The sequence below is a fragment of the Barbus barbus genome (genome assembly GCF_936440315.1).
Source record: "Barbus barbus genome assembly, chromosome: 8".
Lineage (NCBI taxonomy): Eukaryota > Metazoa > Chordata > Actinopteri > Cypriniformes > Cyprinidae > Barbus > Barbus barbus.
Window position 1 is genome coordinate 28,373,319 of NC_136736.1, and position 25,894 is coordinate 28,399,212.

Below are 25,894 nucleotides of genomic sequence, written 5' to 3' on the forward strand. Positions count from 1 at the left end.
ATCACAGTTGCGAGCATGATAGAACTCGGCGCTGGACAAAAAGCGGTGAGTGCGTAGATTCCAACCTAAACTCCTCTGATTGGCCATTTGGTTGTAAAAATCAACAAGCATGTCTGTGATTGGCTACTGTCCTCCCCTCTTCGAAAACGCATTTGACGCTTTCCAAAGCAGAAGATAACGCTGATTGTTTGCCAAATCTATTTCGTTATGCTATTATTACGAAGAAAACAGATCCTAGACCAGGAGTTATGGCCAGTTTTTCCCTCTGGCGCCGGGCCTGCACTCCATTCTGTATGATTTATAAGCGTTTTGAAAAGTGGGGACATGAGGTAATGTCCTGAAAAGTCACCTTCTCCTTGTAATACCTGCCATACCTCAGTTGTCACACACACACACACACACACACACACACACACACACACACACACACACACACACAAACAAACAAACAAGAGCTTATTTTCTTTTCAAATGCATATAGAAGTTATTAAAAAAAGTTGTTGGACCTTTTTGCTCTTTGTAACCTCAGCGTCTTTTGTTGTCATGGTGACGGGATTGTTGACGAATCAACAGAGGTAGCTACGTTCTTTGAGTTTCGAGTGAGTTTAAAGTGCGTTTGTTTCAGGTAAGAGTTTAATAAGCAAATAAAAGGACACTTAATCCAAAGGATTTCAAATAAAACTTTTCGTATAATGGCGACGTTGCGCTGTTTACAGTAATATCACTCTATGATGTCCGTTACGTTTTGAAAACAAACTGTTCATGGGAAATTTCGCCAGTTATTTGCTCTAATATGAATAATTTCATTTATATATGTTAAAACTGTAAAGTTAATGAGGAGAGCTGGGAATTTTAATCATATTACACATCCCCAAAACTATAAAATGATGAAAAAAGGTGCATTTGAGAGGTAATAAAAATAATGTGGAGCCGACATTATGTCTAACATGGTTTAAGGTTAAAGTGTATGTGAATGCCTGAAGAAAAATATTCATAGCACATCACAACTGCAGTATTCTATAATAATTCTACAAGGAATTTGAAAAATGTTGTTTACAAGAGTACAAGACAGCGTACTGAATGTCCCACTGAAGGATGCTGTTTGAATGGCATGTCAACTATCTGCTCATAGGTGTGGATTATTTGTTATGATCAAGAATCTCTGTGAAGTCCAGCTGGCATGGAGGTGGTTCATTCAGCCCCCGAGACCTTCTCCAGGAGCATAAAGAAGAAAAACCTGCTTACTCTCAGCCAGCTGCTGGAGGACACCAGAAAGAGTGGATATGTCCCCCATCACCTTCTGGAAACTAGTAAGACCACTTTTTCTAATGTTTGTTTCTTAAACATTAGACCTGTAGGCCACCAGCATTACTGGTCTTATGAAACTGATAGACTTTTGTTCATATTGTTGTATAATTTGTCTTTGTATGTTTATCTTTTAGGGGTATTTGCCAAACTGAAGAGTAATGGTGTAGTTCAGGCCGAACCATTAGAACTGCATTTCAGTGGTTTTGAAGTAGGAAAGGATTACAGGAAGAATCTGGTTGGTTTTTCACTTCTTGCTAAAAAGAAATATAATAAATTTTTGGTGTGAAAAGTTTTGTGGAATGTTTACATGGCTCATGTCACGGTCAGTGTGACCCAAAACAAAAGGTCGGAGGGAAACATCTCATGGGTTGTAACTGAAAGAAACATTACAGAAGGGGAAGAAAATGGGAGGAAGTATGATGTAATGACAAAAGCTTTTATTGTTTTTTTAATTGTTTTTGTTTTTTTATTGTTCTTTTCCCAAGAAACTTGTCAATGTCTCCTCGGAAGTGCTCAGTGTCCTCATTTTACCCCCTTTGACAAAGCATTTCCAAATTAATTACACCAAAAAGGTTACCAAATATTACTTTTATAGATGTGCTTTAAAAATTGTTTACAATATTCCTGATTATTTTAGTTTCGGAACTCAAACAGCAAACGTGAATTGAATAAAACCTGTCAAAATGTTTGGGCAATATATATATAAATATATATATATATATATATATATATATATATATATATATTTTTTTTTTTTTTATAAATACATTATATTTATCATAAATAAAAATAAAGCTAATTTTAGGACCATTAATATGGTAGTCTTGTTTTAAATGCAGTGCCGACTGGTTCCGGGTCTGGCTTACATTGTTACAGTGCACTTCCAAAGATGAGTGGCGTTACTTTTCTGATAACATCAGGATTCACTGCAAGGTACAGGAACATGTTTTCATCTGATGTTTGCACATGCAAATTCTGACAGGACTTAGAACAGCTGTAACGTGTGTGTTTGTGTGTGTGTGTGTGTTTGTGTTGTTTTCAGGGTGAGGAGAACTTACTGGTTCCTGTTCATGCATATCCTGTTATCAATGATCTTCACATCCCATCTCACATCAGTCTTCCCCCAGTGCCACTTGGGCAGAGGTATGCAATGATTAACATATTACACAAATAACATGTGTAAAATAACTGTATGTTAACATTTTTGTTATAAAACTATGTATGATATGACTGTATATACACACTACCATTCAGGAGTTTGGGGTCAGTGTTTTTTTTTTTCAAAGAAATTGACAATTTTAGTTAGCTAGGATGCATTACATTGATCAAATGTGACCATGTTACAATGTTACAAAAAAAAAATATTTTTTAAATAAATTATGTTCTTTTGAACTAAAGCTGCGGTAATGGCTGCAGAAAATTCAGCTTTGCCATCACAGGAATAAATTATGTTTTAAAATCTATGAAATCAGAAAACGGCTATTTTGAATTCTAATATTATTTCACTATATTACTGTTTTTGCTGTATTTTGATCCAATAAATGCAGCCTCGGTGAACTAAAGGGACATTCAAAAAATCACTAACCGCAATTTTTAAATGGTAGTAAACATAATAAATAAGATGGAAATTATATGATAAAGAAAGACATGTTTAGTTAATTTTCCCTCTGTTGATATGAAAATGAAAATGTGAAAATATATTACTTTCTTTTGCTTTTATAGTGCCAGTCATGTGATTCCACTTAGCTGCAGTTGTCCAATAGACTTCGAGTTCCAAGTGCACTGCCTTCAGCCCCATAAGGCCTTCACTGTAGAACCACTGTCAGGTAACTAGATTCTTTCACATTTGACATATCTGCTGTCAGAGAGCAATGTGAACCAATATAAAGGCATAAATATTGATATAACTCTGTCTAGTTTGTGATCAAATATGTACTAGAACAGTAGATTTTACATACCGTTATCCCTATGTTAAACAGGGATTATTCCAGCAAATGGAAAGACTGCATTAAAAGTGACATTTACACCTCTGCGATACGGTACAGCTGATATCACACTGCAGCTGGTCATCTCTCAGTTCAACTCTAAACCTGTCATCTTCACAGTGACGGGCTCCTCATCTCCATACCTGCTGCTCAGGTAATACACACACACACACAAAAAGTTAAAGATTGTAGCGCAATAGCAATGCAATATATTAAAAACAATATGCTAAAACACTCATAGCACTTTAGCAACCACATAGCAACATCCTTAATGTAAAATGTAATGTAAATGTCTGAGTTTAGATGCTGTTGCACAATCAGTAATGACATTTGTGTTCTCTGTGCCTCAGTAAACCTGATGGAAATGTCGAGGATGATGATCATTTTGGTGAAGAGCAGAAGACTTCTGATGGAAAATCTCCGGCTGTTACATCCCATCGTAAGCTTAAAACGGCTCCCTCCTTGGAGAAGGTAATCTGAAACTTCTATTACTTCAATTTTGAAAAGATCAGCTTCAATCACAGTGTATTTTTGTGATGGCTTAGTGCTGCTCTAGCTGGAGGACAAGCCAAGCCATGCTGTTTACCAGCAAAAATATTGGTCTTTCTAGCTGAGCAAGACAACCTGCACCCAGAACAGAAAACACAGCAGTGACACAGCCAAGAAAACACAGCCGAGTCTGGAAAGTTTTAAGTACAGATACAGGAATTTGAATTAGCTGAGGTCAATTTCATTTCTGCCCATTAAAAAGCAGTAGCTGAGAGGTTTGTGTGAGACTGAATTACAAATTTAATTTTATTGTTTGCACACTGAGCTTTCTGAATTGAATTTGAATTGATATCCTGCCAGCCATCAAATGTAGAAAACACATACACATAATTACACTTAGAAACCAGCAAAGCTTTTAGCTGTGGTATTGTTTATAGTAATTTCTACATTAAATTTCTATAATACAGTTACAGTATATCAGATTAAAAAATATAATGAAATGACGAGTGTTGGTAATAATAATAATAATAATACATAGTTTGTACATAGAAAAATTAAAGCTTTTTTTTTTCTGGTTGAACTATCATGCAGCAATTCATTGTGCATACAGTCACATTTTTCTGTTTTTATTCTTACAGGGCAGCAAGAAGAAGACCAAACCTGATCCTCAACTGCAGGTTTCCACCACAGATATCACCACTCGTGCAGGACTGGTTAAAATGCTTCTCCAGCCACAAGACAAAATGAGATACAAGGACCTCCAGGAGGGTAAGAACTCCATTTCTCATTCAGTGGGCCTCTGAGGTGCATGTTAAGAACTAAAACCCAGGAAATAAAAGTTTGGCAAAGGGTCGGTATCTGCGTGTTGCAATGCTGTCTTCACCAGGTTTTTTAACTGGCATTGGACAGCCAGCTTCAACGAGCAGTGTTTTTGCTCTTACAAAAGGCAAAGCGTTATGGTGGTCCACCAGCATCAAACCTGCACTTAAAAGCAAAAACTTGCTTGGACCAGCATGGAAATTGATGCTGATCTAATCTGGTCCTTTCAGCAGACTGGAGCTTAGATAATAATAAACAGTGCTCCATTTTATAGTCTCCCAATTACATGCCCCTTTTGCAAGTTACCCAACCTGAAAATGGCCTTTTGCAGTGGTACTTTTCTTGACTTCTGAGGCCATTCTTTAGCACACATGTACCACTGTATTTTGTGCTGCCCTCACCAGAGTCATCACACTGTATGTAATTCTATTAAAATCTGATGACAGTAGTGGAGTTAAAAAAAACTAAAACTTTTTTACCCAACTCTCAGCAACATTTCGTACCCAATGTTGTGTGTATGATATAGCCTGAATAACAAAAACCTTATAAGCTGACTATTATGGCCAAAACACAGAAATCCAATTTTAACAGTTTAATCAGATATTAAACCATACATGTACACATTTTGTAATCAAATATAAACCGATGTGACCCCAAATCACAGTTATTTAATGCAAGGTACCTATGTGTTTTATTTGTTGAAGCCATGTCTTATACCAAGGTTGCAGACCAGCCAAGAGAGATGAAAGAAGCCACATTTTTAAAGAAGGTCCAACAAAAAGAGCAGAGAGCCAGACATAGCTGCTGGTGTGTTGCTCCATGGGATTTATATAACATATGACATATAGATATTCTGAGTTTACAAACAATATTATATGGTTGAACTAGAAAACCCTTAAGACTAGTGTGTTTTATCCTTAGGCAAGTTGATCTGGGTGATGACCCATGTTCAACAGACCAGAAACTTAAAATTTTGAAGGAGCAAGATGAGGCTCTTGCTGCATACAAAGTAAGCTAATATATTGGTTTAATTCATATTGAACATTCTGTGCCACTTTCCACTGAATGCTCATGCTTTTTATGTGAATTTCAGCTAAAATACATTGGTGAGTCGGTGGCCTCTTCGAGATCTTCAACTAAACTTTCCTCATGGCGAGTTTTGCGACATGTTGGACAGGTACATGAAAGTGTGACATTGAAATATTTGAATAAATTATCATTTTTATTATTGAAGTCATGTTTCTAGCTTGTAACTTTGATGTAGTTTATGTCCCAGTTTGCAGACTTTTTGCAACTATGTACTGATGGTGGGAAAATACATAGATTTGAGTATGTAGTAAGAAAGTATGATAAGCTTACAGTATATCATGAAACTGCATCTTGATACTAGTCACCTACAGTACTGTTCGCATGTAAGCATTAGCATCTAGCTCCAGTCATTATCTTTAAAATTCATATCTTTTAGACTTATTTAACAGCTCTATGTTATAGCTCCCAGAATGCACTGCTGTTTTCAGCAGCTATGGCACTGGTCAACTGGAGGTCAGACAGAGAGCGCTCAGAATCTTCCAGCAGGCTGCTCGAAAGGTAACATAATTCATAACTCTGCCTTTGCCTTGTCTATGTAATTGAATTTGAATGTCATTAAACTATTATTTAAGACATTACTACGATGCTTGTTTACCACTCGCTGTGCTGATTAGCAGTGCTTGTAAATAAAATGCTTGACTGTACTAATAAGTACAATAATGTTACACTGTGTTTTGTTTAATTGAGGTTGTTCTTCAATGTCGTATGAACAAGAGACTGGTGTCACTTAGAGAGCTTGTTCGCAACACCAAGAGTCTGCAGGGAGACAAAGAATCAGGCGAGTCGGGATTTTTCTTTTAAGAAACTAATTCTTGTATTCAGTGAGCACTCATTAGATTCAAAAGTGAGAGTTTTGACTTTTACATGTTTACAAAAGCAATCTATTTCAAATAAATGCTGTTCTTTTGAAGTTTCTATTCATCAATCAATTCTTACAAAATGTCTTGGAAAAAAATGTTTCCACAAAAAAAAATTTCAACATTGATAATATGACATTTTTCTTTAGCACCGAATCAGCACCTTAGAAAGATTTCTGATGATGGGAGAAATGACTGATAAAGTTTGTAATTATATTAAAATAGAAAGCCTTGGTGAGCCTAAGAGACTAATAAATCTTATCTTCCCCAGACTTATATTGTTATTACATTGTTTAACTAGCCATATCATCTAAATAGTTCTTTTTTTTTTTTAGATATTCTTCTGTTTTGTTGTTGTAGATGGGGATGAGAAGCCATGTCTTTTTACGCTGACACCAGAAAAACTTCTTCCCTTCACCTTCAATACATTTACACCTGATGACCAACCTGATGAACTTGTGAGAGACTGCTTGTGGTTTTTGTGCAGAGCTTACGTATACTGTACCTCTGATACACTTTATAATTGTGCTTATACAACAAAACTGTTTTTAGTTACTGTAAATAGAATCTAAGTCTCTTAAAGAGGTATATATTTTTTAAACATTGCCAAAAAGTTTCAGTTCAACATTTGAGATGGGTAATATCAGGGCATATTTCGTGGCATTGAGGATGAAGTTGTGGTTTACAGGCTGTGAATGCATTGGGGCATGTTCCTGTCAGAATGCCTGAAGCGGATATGAAAGTCACACTTCCATTATTCAGTCTAAAGGTACGGGAAGAAAGTGCTTTTTCCCACTCCTTCATCTTCTGATAGGGATTTTTTTGTTTTATAATTTTTTCTAAAATTCCTGAATTACTGTAAATGGCTTGAAATGTCAAATGTGGTTTTGTAAAATGTCTTAATTTGCGGAGTATACGTGAGAGATGTTCTTACGTGTGTGTAAGGTTGAGTGGCAAGCCACAAAAAATAAAACAGGAAGTGCCACATGAAAGCCAGTTATTTATCCAAAATGGTATACAAAGTATAGTATAATAGTATTGTTTAAATAATATTTTTAAAAGCATAGTTCACTCAAAAATGAAATTTCTGTCACATATTAACTCATGTCATTCCAAACCTGTCTGACTTTCTTTTTTCTGTGGAACGCAAGATATTTTGAAGAATGCTGGTAACCAAACAGTTTTGGTTCCCATTGACTTCCATTGTATGGGCAAAACAAACAAACAAATGAAAAAAAGCTGATACATTTTTCAAAGTATCTTTTTAATCTTTTTAGGTGAACTATCACCTTTAATTCTACATTTAATAATTTTTTTTTTATTTTAGATCCATTAAAAATAATGAAATTGCCCCTTTAACAGAAACAAATATTAATTGGAATGAGAATTGTACATCTTTTCTGAAGGTCCCCCAGCGTTACAAACTGATGGGTTATCAGCCATTATCGGTCTATGATGCAGCAGCAACATTCATTCCTCTGGACCTGAGTAGGACATTACGCACCAGAGCACAGGTAAATAAAGTTGTTTTTGTTTTTTTTGGGATTCAAAGTCTGTATCAAAAATAAGTAAAAAATATTGTATTTTTATAGGATGAGTTGTTGCCTGTGGTGACATGTACAGCTGTAGATCTCAGTGAAGTTTAGGAAGATAAGAAACAAGAGGAAGATGATGGATCAGATCAGGATTTAGGTCCCACACTTAGTTTCAGTGCACCTGAAGCACTCCTCAGACCACCCAACACCCACCCTCTCCGGATCTTTGTATGTTTTTTGAATCACTTATCATGATCATGCAATAAAACAGGGTTATTGTTGTTAAATAATATGATAAATTACAAAAAAATATGTTACTTGAAATAAATAAACATTTATGGAAATTACATATATATATATATTTTATTTGCAAAAACAGATAACTCCGGGTATTTTTATTTTTTTTAAAAAATCATGTTTTTTTTATTATGTTATCATGTTTTTATTGTGTTATTTAGCTGGGGTTTTTTTTAGTTATTTTTTAACCTAGTCAAAATAACCCAACTGCAGTTTGATTGAGATTTAGGGAAGTCATGGCCTAATGGTTAGCGAGTCGGACTTGTGATCCGAAGGTTGCGGGTTCGAGTCTCCGGCCGGCAGGAATTGTAGGTGGGGGGAGTGAATGTCCAGCGCTCTCTCCACCCTCAATACCACGACTGAGGTGCCCTTGAGCAAGGCACCGAACCACCAACTGCTCCCCGGGCGCTGCAGCATAAAATGGCTGCCCACTGCTCCGGGTGTATGTTCACGGTGTGTGTGTGTTCACTGCTGTGTGTGTGCACGTTGGATGGGTTAAATGCAGAGCACGAATTCCGAGTATGGGTCACCATACTTGGCTGAATGTCACTTCACTTATTGGAATGCACAATGAAAAAACACGATTTCTGAGAATTGTTAAAAACGGAGTTATCTGAACTCTTCATATATATATATATATATATATATATATATATATATATATATATATATATGTATGTTAATTATCCTAAAATAACATTGGAACTAAGTGTATATAGCCTGTCGGTTCTTTAGTATTGTTTTCACGCAAAAAGTTTACTCAAGACATGTTTGAAAATGGCCCAGTCTTAATGAATTAATGTTATCTTTTTATTTTAATTTAGAATCCTGCACCACATGTTTATGCCTTCAAAGCTTTACCTGGAGTGTGACCTGGACTTTCATTTGTGTCCACTGCCTCGATACACCATCCCTAAAGGCGATGTTGTGGGTGTGCATCTCCCTCCAACACAGAAGAAGTTTCTAGATAGAAAGGTTTGTTGAGGATTTTTACAGAAAGAAACATTTTTGCACATCGCAATTTGAAACAATTTCACAAAAACAAAGTGTCTATAAGTGTGTCTTTAAAATGAAGCTTTGTATCATAGCTGGCACTATTACTGTCTGAAACTATTAACATCCAGGCCTGGAATTATTTGTTTTATAATATTCGGTTACACTTTATTTTAAAGGAGACCTATTATGCTCCTTTTTACAAGATTCTGATTCTGAAGTCTCTGATACCCCCAAAGTGTGTATGTGAAGTTTTAGCTCAAAATACCCTACAGATAATTTTTTATAGCTTGTTAAACTTGCCACTTTTAGGGTATGAGCCTAACGCATTTAGGGTATGAGTTAACGCGTGTTTTTTGTTTAGTTTTTTTCCTCCTTATTTCCCGCTAACACTTTTCTCATCCTAATTTTACAAATTGCAAGTTACAAAACACACGCATGCTGACTGACACTGATCACTCCTGATCGTCTCGGAGAACACCGCATGACCCGGGACCCGACGTAATAGAATGGGACCCGACTCGGACCTGGCTGACCATTTATAATATAGACCCGAACCCGTACGGGTCCTCGAGCCTCGGGTCCTCCGTGAAGACCTCTATTACAGAGTGCCAAGAAGCTCTTTCAGAAGGGCAATTTGGAAGACAAATGTGTGGTACTTACTTTGTCTGGAGCTGACGTTCGCGCACGAAGCGTTGGTATTGATCCCTATAAGTATTGGGGACTTTACCGATTTTTTCCAGGACATTTCCTTAGACAATGAAACTTAATCACAGTGTCCTCAGCGGCTCAGATAGAGGGAGTCTATGGAGATTCTTATGTTCGTTAGCGCATCCCAAAACACACCACTTGTTTTTAAGAAAAAAAATTATATTTGTAAACCCTGTATGCATTTACTTAAAAATATCAATTGCAGGATATAATCAAAGGGATTATGACATGGAAGAAGTTTCCCTCTGTGGCCTTGAGCTCTTTATCCAATATCTCGACTATAAGAAGCGACTGCGCCCCACATGTGTAAGTACTGCACACACACTCTCTCATTTACCTCTCAATTATACACTAGGGTTTATTTACACATGCAATCAAACAAGCCCAAGTCTTGCACAACTCTTTTCTATCTAGGTCTGACCCCTTCGGTATCGTCCTGCTGCCTGTGGAGGCTCCTCCAGCTCTTCAGGATCTGCCCGACAGCATCAGAGACGAGATTCAAATTGGAGTGTAAATACAGATTATCCACCAGCTTCAATAACCCCTCACCTTTGATTGTTTGTCACTCACAGCATTTGCAGATTCATGATGGTTTGACCTCTCTGGCAGGTCCGAGAGCTCAGATCTTCGTCTCACTCCTGAGATGGTTGAGGCAGAGTTCAGCCTGTCTGAGAGATCTTCAGCTACATCTGTAAAAGAGGATGAAGATGAAGACAACGGGTCGGTACAATGGGTTATCAAATCATTGAGACTTGCTAATAGACTTGTGTTTATCATGGTCATGTTGAGGTTGATGTATGAATGAATAGAAACATAAACGTAATATTTTTGTCTGCAAGCCTCAGAACTCCAGTAGCAGCTGTCGCCTCTGCAGAAACAGCCATGAGGTGAGAACCATCACTTCGATCATTTCACATGTTGTATGCAAATCCTCATATAAATAAGGTGATTGCTGAAGTATAAGCTATAAAGCAAAAGGGCAGTATTATGTCTGTTCTGCAGTTTTGGCATGTAGGGGAAGTTGATTCCAGCACATTATTTGCCTTGTTGTTCAGGTTGTGAGGTGAGATAAAGTTTCTTCCTCTCTTTTGATCTCAGAGACACAGGTGAGCAGCCGTTTGCATCAACACAGAGCAACAGACTGGGACCAAAAGTGCTGGGTAGATTAAAAGAATTGAAATCTACAGGCAGAGTCAGCTGTGCTTCATCATGTGACAGTAAATAGCACTTCTAATCTCTGATAGGTTTATGTGTGCCTTTATACTTCAGTAATTCATTCATAACTTAGTGTTGTATATTCATATTCTGTTAATAAGCACAACTAGAGTAATGCAATGGACAGTGAAATGCAGTGCCAGCTCAGGTAAACCTGCAGACTTTAGCAAAATACAGTGACAAGCCACCAGATGGCATTAAATGTCTGACACATGAAATTCAGCAACTGTACCTTCAGAAACAGATTTCATGGTCAATATTTATATCTTCCTTTTTTTTCATGGGTTCTATTAAATATTTTGTTTTTCTAAACACATTTCCTTTATTATTATTATTAATATATGTGTATAATTAACATATAATTTGAGTAAAAAAATAGTTGGAATGGAAAAATGGTTTAATACACAGCAGTCCTTTTAAAAAATGCAATGCATAGATATACATAATAAATTATTTGATCCTAATGGGGATAAAACATTATTATTTTTTTACTTTAATAACAGTAATATAATAATCTTGCTTTATTAACAGCAGTCTCCTCTCTTTGACATCAATTCCAAGTTTGTGTAAAATATTTTTAATAAAAAAAAAATGTTTAAATGTTATTTTTAAAATATTGTTTATTTACAAATTAAATTAAATTATATATATATATATATATATATATATATATATATATATATATATATATATATATATATAAATTAATTCAATATATAAATTCAACACATATTCATTACAAATTTGATGAGCATAATATCAAGTGAAACATTCATTTGGAAAAATAATACTTTTTTTTTTGCTTTAATAACAGCAGTCCTCAAATAGGCATGAATTCCAAGTTTGTTCAATATATATATATATATATATATATATATACAGGTATGCACACATTTTATGCTCCTAAAAAACTTTTACTTATAGACCCCACTGTCTGTTTTTTGCAGATATTTTCACCAACATGACAACATAATCCAGCATTTCCTTGTGTCATTAGATTCAGTGAGAGGCTCATTATAAGGAAGACTGTGATGTGGCTTCAAAAACAGAGGCAAAGGAAGCATATGAGCTTTTATTTTACACGGTCTGCTGTGCACTCAAGCAAATGCCAGCCCAAGTCTGTTCTGTCTTACAGTTTCTCATCCACAACAGTTTTGCTGCACTGCTCTCACCTCCACATTTACCTCGCAATAGCCCTGGGGAGAGAGGGAGAAAAGGCAGCCTAATTAGCACCCTGTGTTGCACAAAGTTCATGATAGGTTGACACCTGATAGCTGTCATGTCGTTTGCATTACAAGCTGTTCTTGTAATAATAATGGTGATAATTCTCAGCTGCTTTCTATAATCGACTCTCAAATCTCTGGACCTGGAAAAACAAACATCTTACATTACAAATCTATAATTCAATCCATGAAAATATTTTAAATAAGCCTGATTGAATGACTCAATATGTGACCAATATTTTCTTCATCCGTGAGTAGTTCAAAACTAAACTGAATGTTACTTAATAAAAGTAAAAGGCTTGTAGATGTGAAACTATACTTAGATGCTGATGCCTAATTTCTTGTTACATGTCAGTCTATCAGTGTTCCTCTCAGGAGTCATACCTGCAACGTTTGCATTTCCAACACAGCTCCTTAACTAGCCTTTAATGCTTGGTAGGTCTAATTGTTGGGCGACCGGCCCCTGTGGAGAACCCACACTGAAGTCATAGATTGTCACATTAGGGGCAAGTCTGAACAGGATCTTGCACAACAACTGCACAGTATGGATGACTTGTAGATCTTTTTCCCCACAAATCAATCCACCGTGGACACAATGCTAGGAAAAATTCTAAAATGTTTTTTATTTAATCCTGCACATATACAATTTTTCATTAGCTGAATGAAAATAAAATATACATACAAGAACTGAACATGATGGACTAAAATGGGGGGGGGGGGCCCTCAATTTTATTCTTATGTTAAAAATCAACTTAAAGATAAACCCTTCATATTATCACATTACAAGATGTTCTGCTTTGGTATTCATGCTCACTCAATGAAAGCAAAGCTTTGATATCACAGATAATATTGATTTTTGATATTACAGACAAAGCTTAAGAGCAATTCCTGAGAACTTCTTCGAAAATTGCAACAAAACTGAAGGATATTGTGTGTATTTACCAAAGCTGGTTCAAAATCACTTGCAGCATGACATCTCACAGAGAGTATAGCTGCACAATAACTCTCCTAAAATTCAGTTTAGGAATCACACTACCTGAAATTCAGACACTGCAATACTTAATAGCGACAGCATCATGAACCAAAATGCCCAAAAACAGAAGCATGTTCTTGGCGCATTGTTGTCTGAAATTATTTCAAGACGACCCTGCATTTGTGAGGCTGAAACTGTCTGATCTGTCATTGTTTACATGCCTTCACAAATTAGACTTAGGTCTTGTGAAATGCCAAGTCTCTGACTGAATCATCTATAAATAGTACATGTTGCCGCTGTACTACTTTGAGATCAAGCAATTCCTCTCAAATGATGCCAGATTCCTCTATATGGGTAAATGTGTAATCAGTAATCAGTAAAGTCAGTCTATTTTGGCGTAGAACTATTTGTCCTTCTTATCCTCCACGACCTCGGACAAATCCTCCTGCCTAAGAGTCTTCACTCGGGCCTCCATGTTGGTGATCCTCTGTTTGATCTTGTTCTGGCTGGATGTCCAATCTGCCAAAAGACGAGCAAATTTGGTTTGAATCACATCTAGATTGGTCTCCAGGACTGTGACCTTTTCCTCCAGATCCTTTGGGTCTGCACCAGCATTGGCTGCAGCCTCGTCAATGAGATTGTCTTTCATCAGAATAGCCCTACCTTTCTCCTCTAGCGCCTTTTTGGCTTCTGGGTACTCGGTTAACGCCTCCATTAGGTCATCTTTTGAGAGCGCGAACAGATCAGAGTATCCCACGCTACGTATGTTAGCAGTCCTGCGGTTACCGGCTTTACTTCCTTTGATGCCAAGGATGCTGATCTCACCAAAGTAAGCACCATCGCTGAGCACCACAAACTGCGTGACACCATCATCCGCCACCACAGCTAGTTTGCCTTCTTTGATAATGTACATTTCCCGTCCAATGTCTCCCTTCTTGCAAATGTAGTCACCTGGACTGAAAACTTGTGGTTGAAGTTTAAGGACGAGCTCAACAAGAAGACCCGCTTCGCAGTCCTGGAAGATACGCACCTTTTGAAGGGTTTCCAGATGCACGTTGATGGCGATCTCTGCCTTGAGCTTGTCTGGGAGGTTCTTGAGCACTTCCTTTTCATCGCAGGTCTTCTGTTCGGTCCAAAGATAGTCGAACCACTTCACGACACGGGCCTCCAGATCTTTGGTGACCTTTCGGAACTGCATGTACTGCTTGATGGAGTCAATCTTGGCCTGGAACTCCGCGCGGGATGCATTCATGTTAGAAATCATGGCACCGACGTTACCAACGATGGTGGCAAAAATGAGCACGCCGATGAGAAAATCAGAAACGACAAATAAATACTCAATGTCTCGGACAGGCGGTGGCGTTTCTCCGATGGTGGTGAGCGTGAGAGTGGACCAGTACAAGCAGTAGATGTACTTCCTGGCAAGACGGCCGAACTCGGGGTCGCTGATGTTGGGGTAGACCCAAGTGTCCGTGCCAAAGCCGATTGTTTTTGAGATGGCGAAAAAGATGCAGCCATTCCAGTGGATGATGATAAGGATATACAGGACGAGATTGCTGATTCGGAAGATGTTGGGGAAGTTGGTTCTGGTTTCAGTGCGGTCAAAGAACTCAAAAAGACGAGCCATTTTGAAAAGCCGGTTGAATCTCAGTTCGGGATTGTTGTAACCCACTTTTAGCATTAATATGTCTGTTGGTATCATGGAGAACACATCAAATCTGAATTGCGGTGACTTTTTGTAGTGTTCCCAAAGCTTCTTAGATTCTCTCACTAGCAAGCCTTGCTCCAAGAAACCTGTCAAAACAATTTCACTGTCATGTAAAGTGTTTACAACAATTTCTTTCCCTGTATAGCAGTGATTTCAGAAGTTAAGTTACGTATTTTAGTAATATACGTTCTTCTATAAATAGCCTTTATAAAAAGAATTTACATCTTGATTTTATATGTTAACTGCAACAGTTGAATTTATAAATTGTTTAATATAATATTCATGATTTATTAATTAAAACTCTTTTAAATCACCCCTTAGAAATTTGCTGAGGCCCCCTGGTTGAAAACCACTGCTTTAGAGGGAGTGTAGTTCATTTACTGTTGTACTTAAATATGACTAAAGTGAACATAAACAGTGACTAATAATAATCTCACCTGTTCTTGATCTCACAAATGTGTCAATATAGTAGATGACATCGGATGAATAGTCCAAAACTATCCATAAGATGGTGTAATCATCTTGCAATTCATTAAAACAGGATCTGTTTAAAAAAGTTAAATTAGCATTGTCACCAAACAATAACACCAGATCATTTATTTTAAGTACAAAATGTGATGATATATATATTTCTACATAGAGTTTTGTCCTTTGTTTGATAATTAGCTGTAATATTCTTATTATTTTAAATAGTAAGTAATAATTAAATATGAATTAATAATTAAATATAATTGCTAATTAATTAATAATTGTTTTAATACTAATATTATAACATTAAAATATCTCCAAAGCATACAATATAATGGACATAATAATTTTATATTATTTTCAATTTAAATGTAAAAAATCAAATACATAAATTTACCTGGTAACAAGCATCATTAGGTTGAAGAAGACAGGCATTGCTACAATGGTCAACCAGTAATAGTACATATCTGTCGCTGGATCCATAATCCAAACATGTTTTCTAAAATAAAATAAAAAAAGTACACAAATTTATGAAGTTCTGGACTGAACACATAACTACATTTAATTGCATTTAAATTGAGTAAAAATACTCACGGTTTCTCCTCTTCCTTCTTTTTATCATCTTTTTTGTCGTCTTTCTTTTCATCTTTTTTCTCATCCTTCTTTTCGTCTTTTTTCTCCTCTTTCTTTTCCTCTTTCTTCTCATCCTTTTTTGGTTCTTCTTTCTTATCATCTTTCTTTATCTCCCTGTCATCCTTTTTGCTGCATTAAAATGATAATTGTTATTTAGGAGGTAGCACATAGCAGAATGTACTTATAACGTAATATTTAACTTTCTCACATACTCATCTGTATTGTTGCAGTTGTTCATATTCAGTGTTGCAAGAGGCCAGTGATTTGCATTGTTGTTGAAACTGTAAAGACAATGATATTGTTTTATTCCTGTAATTTGATTATAGTTAAAATATGAAGTACTAAAATAAATGTTGTAAAAGCATGGCCCCTTTTGGTTTAATATCAGGCCCAGATGAATATGGGATTATTTTCTGCACTAAATTAGGAGGAAATGTATATTGGATTAACAATTGGATTTAAATGGATCTGACAGTACTACAGTTTTATTGGTAGCTGAGAGCATTATCAAATTAACCAAAATTTTTAATAAATGAACAAGGAAGAACTTGTGAATGATGTATTTTCAAATTCTGTGGAGCTATTATTCTATGGGCACTCACAATGTGGGACTTTATATAATCATTTCTGTGTGTTAAATTCAAGCAGGTAAGCAGCAGGACGAAGAAATGAGTGTGCAGCAGACAGCAGGGGATTATAAGGTCACTGTAAGCACATCCTCTGTTGTTATCTTGAGAAACACACCTAATCTCACTACAGATCACGGGGCATTACATTAGGGCTGATTACGTTTCCTCTCCAAGCATTTCTGGTAATTAGCTGCACATTTAGTTTAATGGAAATGCAGAAATTGTGCATTCATGTGGTCAAACATTTTGCAGACCAACAAACCAAAAGAACAAAAGCTAAGGGTTTCCGTGAGGATTATAATATTTGGGGGTCTGTGGCATCTAAAAGATTCAAAACCCCTGCTCTCAAAACAAAATGCATGATGCATTACTTTAATTTCAAATTTAGTTAAAACTTTGCTCAACCCTATGAAGCCTTTTTCATAGTTGATATACACATGGCCTTTAAATTATCAACATGATTTCCTGAAAACCTGTGTACTGTGTACATGCTTGCATTTTCACTCACTTCCTCATGCGCAGTTGGTCCTGTCCTCTGTTGTCGCATGATGCCTCCATTTGCTCTGCCATGTCTTCAGACTCCTCTGTTATCATAACTGAATCACTGCATTCTGAAGCTTTACATTTGGTGGATCTTCCTCCAAACCTCAGGATGAAATGGGACATCCTGAAAGTGAAGGTACAATAACTTATTAAAATCACTTTTAATTCATAAACAATCCTCAAATTTACAAAAAAAGCAAAAGATCAAATCACCTGCCCATTAGTCCACAGGGAGGCTGATCACTGCAAATGAGAAATATACCAAATTAAATGATAACCAGACATGCATTGAATGTGAGAATTGCTCAAACTAGATGGCATATGTTTGTGGCGTCTCCTCTGACCTTTCCCCTCTCTCGATCCATTCAATAGCTGGTTCAGGAGTGAAGGCGGATCTTTGTGAGGGGTATGATTGTTCTGTGCAGATTTTAGCCATTTTATTTCCTGTTAGGCCATTCACTGCAATTAGATCACATCTGGAGCCTTTGGGTAATCACTCCTGTAAACTGAAATGCACTTTCATTAGTGGACAAATGTACTTCCACATGCAAAGTGGTTATTATCCATTCTGACACAAACAATGTTCAAATCTATGAATAAACAGTATTACAGTATTAAAGTAGTGCATTTTCACACTGCTGCACTTGTCTCTTAAAGATTAAAAATAAATCCTTGTTCTGTTTTAAGAAAGGATAGAACGATTATGGATCCATGCCAAATAGATGCAAGTGTCTGATCTATAAATAGTCACTGTAACTTAAATGCTACGTGGAATCAGTGGTGTCTTCCAGGAAGATAAGCTGTTTTAAGACAAAAGAGCCTGTGGTTTTTGAGACAGGGAGGTAAACATGGTTCTTCCTTCCCTCCTGCGTGCTATAACTGGGGATTCCCTTAGCCAAGCATGCTAAGATCAATCATGCAAGTGCTTGAACTTGAAAAGCATCTCAAAAAGCTCCAACCTCACTGAATATTTGTTTGCACTGTAGTAATTCTGACAATGTCTCTAACCAAACAGTTGCTGTTTATTCAAAGTCCCATGCATGTCTTAATTTGAAGCCCTGCTAAAAGGTCACCTGGGAGAACTCTTTTAGAGATGAAAACTTACAAAACCAACAAAATTCTGAATTCCTTTAGATCTCACATAGTGTCTAAAACAATTTACATCCTATAGTTTAGTTTTGAACAGAAAAAGGCTATTGAGCTTGATCAAAGATCTGCCAGAGATATCAAAGCTGGACAGACTTGGTGTTAAATCCAGTTTACCTTTACCTTCGAGTTATATTCTGTGCAGATCCATAGCCATAACTTTTCAAGAAAGTATATATATAGACCAGATTTGTCTAGTATAACCATAATTTAACATTGGCTGCCCAAAACAATTAGGACGACGAGCAGGGACATTTTTGAGACAATCAAATCAAATAACAAATACATTTAAACATTTGTTTTATACAATATAATGTTTGATATATAATAAAATAAAAATATAATACAATATTTAAAATACCAAATTAAATAATAGGCTATGATCACAGAAGCTGCAGCTCCACTCCGGATTTTCCATTTGCCCTCTGCATTTGTGTTAAAGAGAGAAACCCCGTCTTGAGCAGTACTGGTACCGTACCACTAAACACCGACACTTTGACTTTTATAAAACCCGCTCTTTACCCCTGACAAACTCTGCTCCCCAAAAGTGAACCGTCCTATTCTTATTATAGGCTACTATTATTACATCGCTTGACCAAATCAAAATTGAGGACCGAAACTAATACTACAACAGACAAACAAAAGGCCTAAATAAATAAAGAGTTAAAACAATATGTCTGGGAATTCAACAAGCAATTAAATAACTGCCACAAAAAGAAATTAGAAAATACTTTGACAAAATCACATTCACTTTGCCTGAACTGACTTACCTGTAGTGTTTAGTGAGGATCTGCATAAATTGCTAATTATTCCACAGGGTTTTGTTCTTCACATCAGCGAAATCATATTCCACAAAAGAATTCAGTTTCAGAAGTATTCACATGATTTGAGCATTGTTGCAGGAAAAAACAACAACAACAACTGTATCCTGTCGAACCCAAACGAAGTGTTAGTAGTTCTCGAGGAGCTGATGGCACCTGTCTCCATGCGCACCTGCCAAGAAAGGTGACAGTGTTAGGCTGCATTGGTGGAGAGCATCCAGCTACTCCTCCCCACACCCCACCTGTCCAATAATAACACTCTGCCCCTGAGAGTATGCTCAATTTAAAAGACTTTAGAGCCCAAAACATTTGAGCTTTACAACACAGTAAAATAAATTCTGTGATCATAATAGAATCCCCTCTGAGTCAGATGGGATTCTACTGGATAAACTGAATACACTTTGATACTTAGAGTCATATTCATTTTTTTTTTTTTTTTTTATCAGAACCATGCTGTTTTGGAACTTCTAAAAGATTTACATTTGTTTTTGCGCAGTACTGAAATCCTATATAAGAAGAAAAATCCCATCAGGATCAATTAGGGTTTGTTCCAGTTAATTCCAACAGGAATCTTTTAGGATTTTTTGCTAGATGATTATGATTACTCTGACTTAATGAAGCCATTAGCCTAGTTAAGCCTAGATCTATTAGTTTATGAGTTCAGATATAGCTACTCTTACATACCACGATCAATATAAATAAATGTATTAATTCCTAAATTTGTGTAACCTAAGTATCTAAATTATTTCAATTCTATTTTTTTTTTCAGTGTACTGTTCACACCAAGAACGATAGCGTCCACACCAATGGATGATAACGTTCTGTTGTGTGACATTTATCGTTTTAAATGCTTTGAAGCAGAATGGATTCTGATTGGCTGTCAATGTTTTTATCTTTTATTAGCTGGAAAAAAAAAAACATTCTAAAAGTGATTCCAACAATATAATTCTGCTGTGTCATTTTGCATTTAGAACGATTTTTAAAACTATATCTTTCATTATAGTATCATCATTGGCCTTAATGTCATTATGAATCTATATACTTGTCTTAGGTAATCTGTGTTGGGCCCTGGAAACGTAAACCAGTTAGTTGCATGTGGCACTGCTCAGGTGTAATGGAAGCCCAGGTTGCTTTGATAGCGGCCTTCAGGTCATCTGCATTGTTGGGTCTGGTGTCTCTCATCTTCCTCTTGACAATACCCCATAGATTCTCTATGGGGTTCAGGTCAGGCAAGTTTTCTGGCCAATCAAGCACAGTAACACCATGGTCATTGAACCAGCTTTTGGTACCTTTGGCAGTGTGGGCAGGTGCCAAGTCCTGCTGGAAAATTAAATCAGCATCTCCATAAAGCTTGTCAGCAGAAGGAAGCATGAAGTGCTCTAAAATTTCCTGGTAGATGGCTGCGTTGACTGTGGACTTCAGAAAACACAGTGGACCAACACCAGCAGATGACATGGCAGCCCAAATCATCACTGACTGTGAAACTTCACATTGGACTTCAAGCAACATGGATTCTGTGCCTCTCCACTCTTCCTCCAGACTCTGGGACCTTGATTTCCAAATGAAATGCAAAATTTACTTTCATCTGAAAAGAGGACTTTGGACCACTGAGCAACAGTCCAGTCCACAGCTCAGGTAAGACGCTTCTGACGTTGTCTCTGGTTCAGAAGTGGCTTGGTAGCCCTTTTCCTGAAGACGTCTGAGCGTGGTGACTCTTGATGCACTCCAGCTTCAGTCCACTCCTTGTGAAGCTCTCCCAAGTGTTTGAATCAGTTTTGCTTGACAGTATTCTCAAGCTTGCGGACATCCCTGTACCTTTTCCTACCCAAATTCTTCCTTCCAGTCAACTTTGCCTTTAATATGCTTTGATACAGCACTCTGTAAACAGCCAAACCTTTCAGTAATGACCCTCTGTGACTTACCCTCTTTGTGGAGGTTGTCAATGTTTGTCTTCTGGGTCATTGCCAAGTCAGCAGTCTTCTCCATTATTGTGGTTTCAAAGAACAAGAGATACCCGGAATTTTTACTGTAGGGATGGTCATTAACTGAAACTCAAATGTAAATATTCTAATATTTTGAGATACAGATTTTTTGACTTTCATGAGCTGTAAGATCTAATCATCAAAATTAAAACAAAAAAAACTTTTGAAATATTTAACTTTACATGTATTGAATCTAAAATATATGAAAGTTTCAATTTTTTAAATAAGTTACAAGAAAAAATCAACTTTTTCACAATATTCAATTTTTTTTTAGATGTACCTGTATATTACTACCAAGTTTATGCTCTACAGTTTATGTTCCTTTAATTTTTGTTAACATATTCTCTGTCCTCCAGCATCAATCTGAGTCTTAATGGCTTGTGCAATAAACCTGTAAGCATTCCTCTAGGAAACTTTGCATACTGCTGCTTTACCACAGAAAGATCAAGTCCTGACCAATCCTCTGAATCTGCTGGGTTTAGGAAGCCTTTTGAACAGAAGTTGTAATCTGGGTTTACCCACTAATGCGCTTTCTTGGACTGAGTCTTAAGAATCTGTCAGGTGTATCTATCTATCAGTATTTCAGTCTATAAGTCTTTCTGCCTATCTCATAGCATTTTCTTCAACAAAGACAGTAAATGCATAGAAGAAGAACAAAATGTTTCTCTGATAAATTGTTCATCATATTACTGTGAAATCACATTATGGTCAAATTATAAGTCTATATAATAAACAGTGAGCACTATGGTTATCAGTTTGTCTTGCAAAGCTATTAATTTGTTAATTACCTCAACCAGATAATTTTGTAAATTATGCAAGTTTTAGTTTCATTTGAATTTTATGTGTAGTTTTTGATGCCCATTATCACTCAGAATTGAACTGTCCCATAAAAACTGAATTAATCAACAATGTTTCAGTCGATTGCAGCTAATGCCTCCAAGTAAATCTGTTATAGCTACTATCTGTCTTTTTGAATGCCGTGAATATCATTATTTCAGATCTTTACTCATGAAAATGACTCATTTGTTGTGACCCCAGTGTGATTTTTGCTGCTGATTACGAACAGTCATTCTCAGACAGCACAGCTGTCTTTGAGCGAAGATAAACCATCATCAATGAGATTGTTTAATCTTTTGATGTCAGACTTCAAACAAGAGCGGCAGAGCAAATGTCAGTCTCTAATCACTCTGAAATGATAATGAAGCAATTCCATTGGAGAATTCGAAATGAGAAGAGAATAGTCCAACATTTGTACAATTATAGAGACATTTTTCTTATTCGAGTTAAATGTTGATTTCCATTCTTTGCTCATTGTTTTAGTTTAATTTTTAAATAGTCAGCTTATGATGTTCAAAACATCACTTTGATGTTTCAGCTAGGTATATTCCATCCCACCTACTTTGTTCATCTAATCATACTACTGTCTGTTACAGAAGGAGTCTCAGACAGAGGATTAGAAAATACACATGTATCTTTATTAACAGCAACTGATGCAGATGGTGATGGCAGGTGAGTATCAAGGGCAATGGAGCAGTTCTTGGAATGATGGGGATTTATAACATTGTTTCTTGTTTCGCAGGAGATAGTGGAATGGAGACGGGAGATAGCACACACCTCTGATGATGAGCAATGATAAGGTCCACAATGAGATGGTAACTAGAACAGACGATGGAGCGAGGAGCAGAAGAATACACTGGAGGAGACACACATAAGGTAGGTATTTCTATAAATTGCTTGGATAGCATAGAGAGAGTCCACTTTGTATGAACGAGACCGGACACTGAGTGAAGTGAGGTGTGTGCTTATGAAGGAGTCCTGATGAGAGTGTTAATTGTATTTAGAAACAGAATCAGAATGAGCTTTATTGCCAGGTATGTTTACACATACGAGGAAGTTGTTTTTTGTGACAGAAGCTTCCACAGTGCAACAGAATGACAGTGACAGAACAAAAAACACAGATAATAAAAATAATAATAAAAAATAGAACAAGTAAATAAGGAATAACAATATACAAATTGACAATTGTATGTATAGGTATATAACAATAGGCAGTTTTGTATGTACAGGTATATTATGTGCAAATTGAAATGTAGACTAAGTATGTGTGTTAGATAAATAAGTGTATAAATAGTGTGTGTTACTCAATTATTGTCAAGTGATTGTTCAATTGTCTCTGCTGTTCTTCTTCTGGTTCTTCCTGTACACCTTGATTGACAGATGTCTCTTCCAGTCAGCGGTGACTAATCTATTCCCAAACCAATGGCGCTGTCTCAAACTATACCTACCTCTTCCGGTTTGTCTGATTTATCGTTGTGTTTTCTGACTTGTTATAATGTTTTCGGAATTGCTGTTGTGTTTTCTGAATTGTTATTTTGTTTTTTAGATTTGCATTTTCGTTTGTAATTTGTTATTTTGTTTTCAGAATCGTGATTTGTTTTGCACTTCTCGGCCACCGTAATATATTTATATCATTTCATATAGTTTCACACGAAGATCGAGCGCCGTTTTTTTTGCTCCAAAAACCATCATGATTACAAATGTGATTTTATAACAGTTCAATAATCAAGAACTTAACATTAAAAGATTTACAGTATTTTTTATTTTTTTTAAATACTTTCAAATATCAGTATTCAATGTTTTATGAATCAAAACATTATTTATTAATTTGTAACTGCAGATTAAAGCATTCCATGTCCCTCAGAGCTGCATGAACAGTGTGTAAATATATCTATTCCACTTCAGATGCAGTTTCTGTGTTTCCTCTACATTGCAAAGATCAATTTTGTTGATACTGATTTCATTTGTTTGGTAACAGCCCAAATGCCGTCTTATACTAATTGTCTGATTAAATCGAACTCTAATTAAAAAAAAATTAATTTAAGTTTGAAAATTCATATATAAAGAAGTAAATATTAGTATTTTATCCTGTGGCAGGTTGAACTTCCTCAGTTGGTGAAGGAAGTGCCAACCTCTGCTGGACCTTTTTAACAATGGAGTCTATGCGAGTGGCCCACTTCAGGTCCTGGCAGATGGTGGTGCCCAAGAATCTGAATGACTCCACTGTTCTTACAGTGCTGTCTATGATGGTGAGTGGGGGGAGAGCAGGGGGGTTTCTCCTGAAGTCCACAATCATCTCCACTGTTTTGAGCATGTTGAGCTCCAGGTTGTTGAGACTGCACCAGACAGCCAGCTCCTTAACCTCCTGTCTGTAAGCAGACTTGTCACCGTCCTAAATGAGGCCGATAAGTGTGGTGTCGTCTGCAAACTTCAGGAGTTTGACAGAGGGGTCTTTAGATGTGCAGTCGTTTGTAGACTTCAGCGGAGCTGAAGTCTACAAACAGGATCCTCGCGTATGTCCTGGTCTGTCTAGATGTTGCAGGATGTAGTGCAGTCCCATGTCGACTGCATCGTCCACAGACCTGTTTGCTCTGTAGGCAAACTGAAGAGGATCCAGCAAGGGTCCAGTAATGTCCTTCAGGTGGGCCAGCACCAGTTTTTCAAATGACTTCATGACCACAGACGTTAGCATTTAGCATTTGCAACACAAGTGTCCTCATAAAAACAACAGATGTGAAAAAAATTACCAATACATATTCCATTTACATGTCCTGTAAATATAGTATTAGAACTATACTAAGGTCTTGTTTAAGTCCAGTTAAGGTTCTTGGTTTTCTAATGACTGCTATAAAGCAAAGCTGTTTAGTATGTTAACATCAAACATCTCTAGAGATGACTCTTGTTTACAGGTGCTGTCCTGGTCTAATTGCTTTACCGCTGTGTGGTTATAATTGTTTAAGTCCCCTGACTTCTTACGTAAGTTCACACCTTTATAATTACTGAATGCCTGTAAAAATAATTAGAATGTATTGTTGTTAAAATGTATAATACATCTAACTAGGTATAAAAATATATACTTAGAAGTCTGTTCAGAAAGCTTTAATTGACCATTGTCTGCTTGAGGCAGGGTTATTTTAGAATCACTGAGATACTATTACTGTTTATATATATATATATATAGTTCGTTTTTATTTGCATTTAATTTTTTTGTTTTCATTTTAATATTATTTAAAGTTTTAATAATGTTGTTCTTAATATGTCTATCTAGTTTTTATTTGTTTTTATTTGAATTTTAATTAGTCATTTTAGTATATCAAGTTAAAATAAATGAAAATTAGAAATATTTGCCTTGGTGACTTTTTTTTTTTTTTTTTTTTTTTCAGTAAATGTTTAGTTTAAAATAAAAAAAATTATGGTTTTAGTTTTAGTTAACTATATAATAACCCTGGGTTGAAGTCTGTATTTTTTAATTAAAGATAGATCACATATATACTGTTCAAAAGTCTGAGGTCAGTAAGATTTTGATTCTTTTGAAAGAAATCTCTTATGCTTACCAATTTATTTACCAACTGTGCATTTATATAAAAATAATAATATAATTAAAAAAAAAATCTAATAAAATTAGATTTAAAA

At 36.2% G+C, this 25,894-nt stretch overlaps 1 protein-coding gene and 1 pseudogene across 2 annotated transcripts; one reads left to right on the forward strand and one right to left on the reverse strand.

Annotated features, from left to right (window-relative positions):
• The first annotated feature begins 1,180 nt into the window (after nt 1-1,180).
• On the forward strand, nt 1,181-11,308 carry LOC306874330 (cilia- and flagella-associated protein 221-like; annotated as a pseudogene). The gene is made up of 23 exons: nt 1,181-1,310; nt 1,443-1,543; nt 1,794-1,880; nt 2,148-2,241; nt 2,351-2,451; nt 3,031-3,134; nt 3,288-3,447; nt 3,644-3,764; nt 4,421-4,550; nt 5,306-5,408; nt 5,523-5,610; nt 5,695-5,778; nt 6,093-6,188; nt 6,378-6,468; nt 6,908-7,005; nt 7,954-8,061; nt 8,194-8,310; nt 9,204-9,354; nt 10,289-10,389; nt 10,498-10,593; nt 10,693-10,803; nt 10,923-10,970; nt 11,182-11,308. The product of its transcript is annotated as a cilia- and flagella-associated protein 221-like (transcript).
• A 1,813-nt stretch (nt 11,309-13,121) lies between these two features.
• On the reverse strand, nt 13,122-19,628 carry LOC306873850 (cyclic nucleotide-gated channel alpha-3-like). The gene is made up of 9 exons (XM_079423353.1): nt 19,392-19,628; nt 17,820-17,981; nt 17,689-17,718; nt 17,441-17,599; nt 16,516-16,584; nt 16,265-16,432; nt 16,068-16,169; nt 15,640-15,746; nt 13,122-15,288 (listed from the first exon to the last, which is right to left on the reverse strand). The coding sequence occupies exons 2-9, from the start codon at nt 17,909-17,911 to the stop codon at nt 13,898-13,900; spliced, it is 2,118 nt and encodes a 705-aa protein (XP_079279479.1). The 5' UTR covers nt 17,912-17,981; nt 19,392-19,628; the 3' UTR covers nt 13,122-13,897.
• Between the last annotated feature and the right edge of the window lie 6,266 nt (nt 19,629-25,894).

Coding starts and splice junctions, on each gene's coding strand:
- LOC306873850 (XM_079423353.1), bottom strand. CDS start 17,911: ATGGCTAAAATCTGCACAGAACAATCATACCCCTCACAAAGATCCGCC. Junction 17,600..17,688: donor CCCTGTGGACTAATGGGCAG/GTGATTTGATCT, acceptor CTTCACTTTCAG/GATGTCCCATTTCATCCTGA. Junction 15,289..15,639: donor ATTTGTGAGATCAAGAACAG/GTGAGATTATTA, acceptor TTGTTTTGACAG/GTTTCTTGGAGCAAGGCTTG.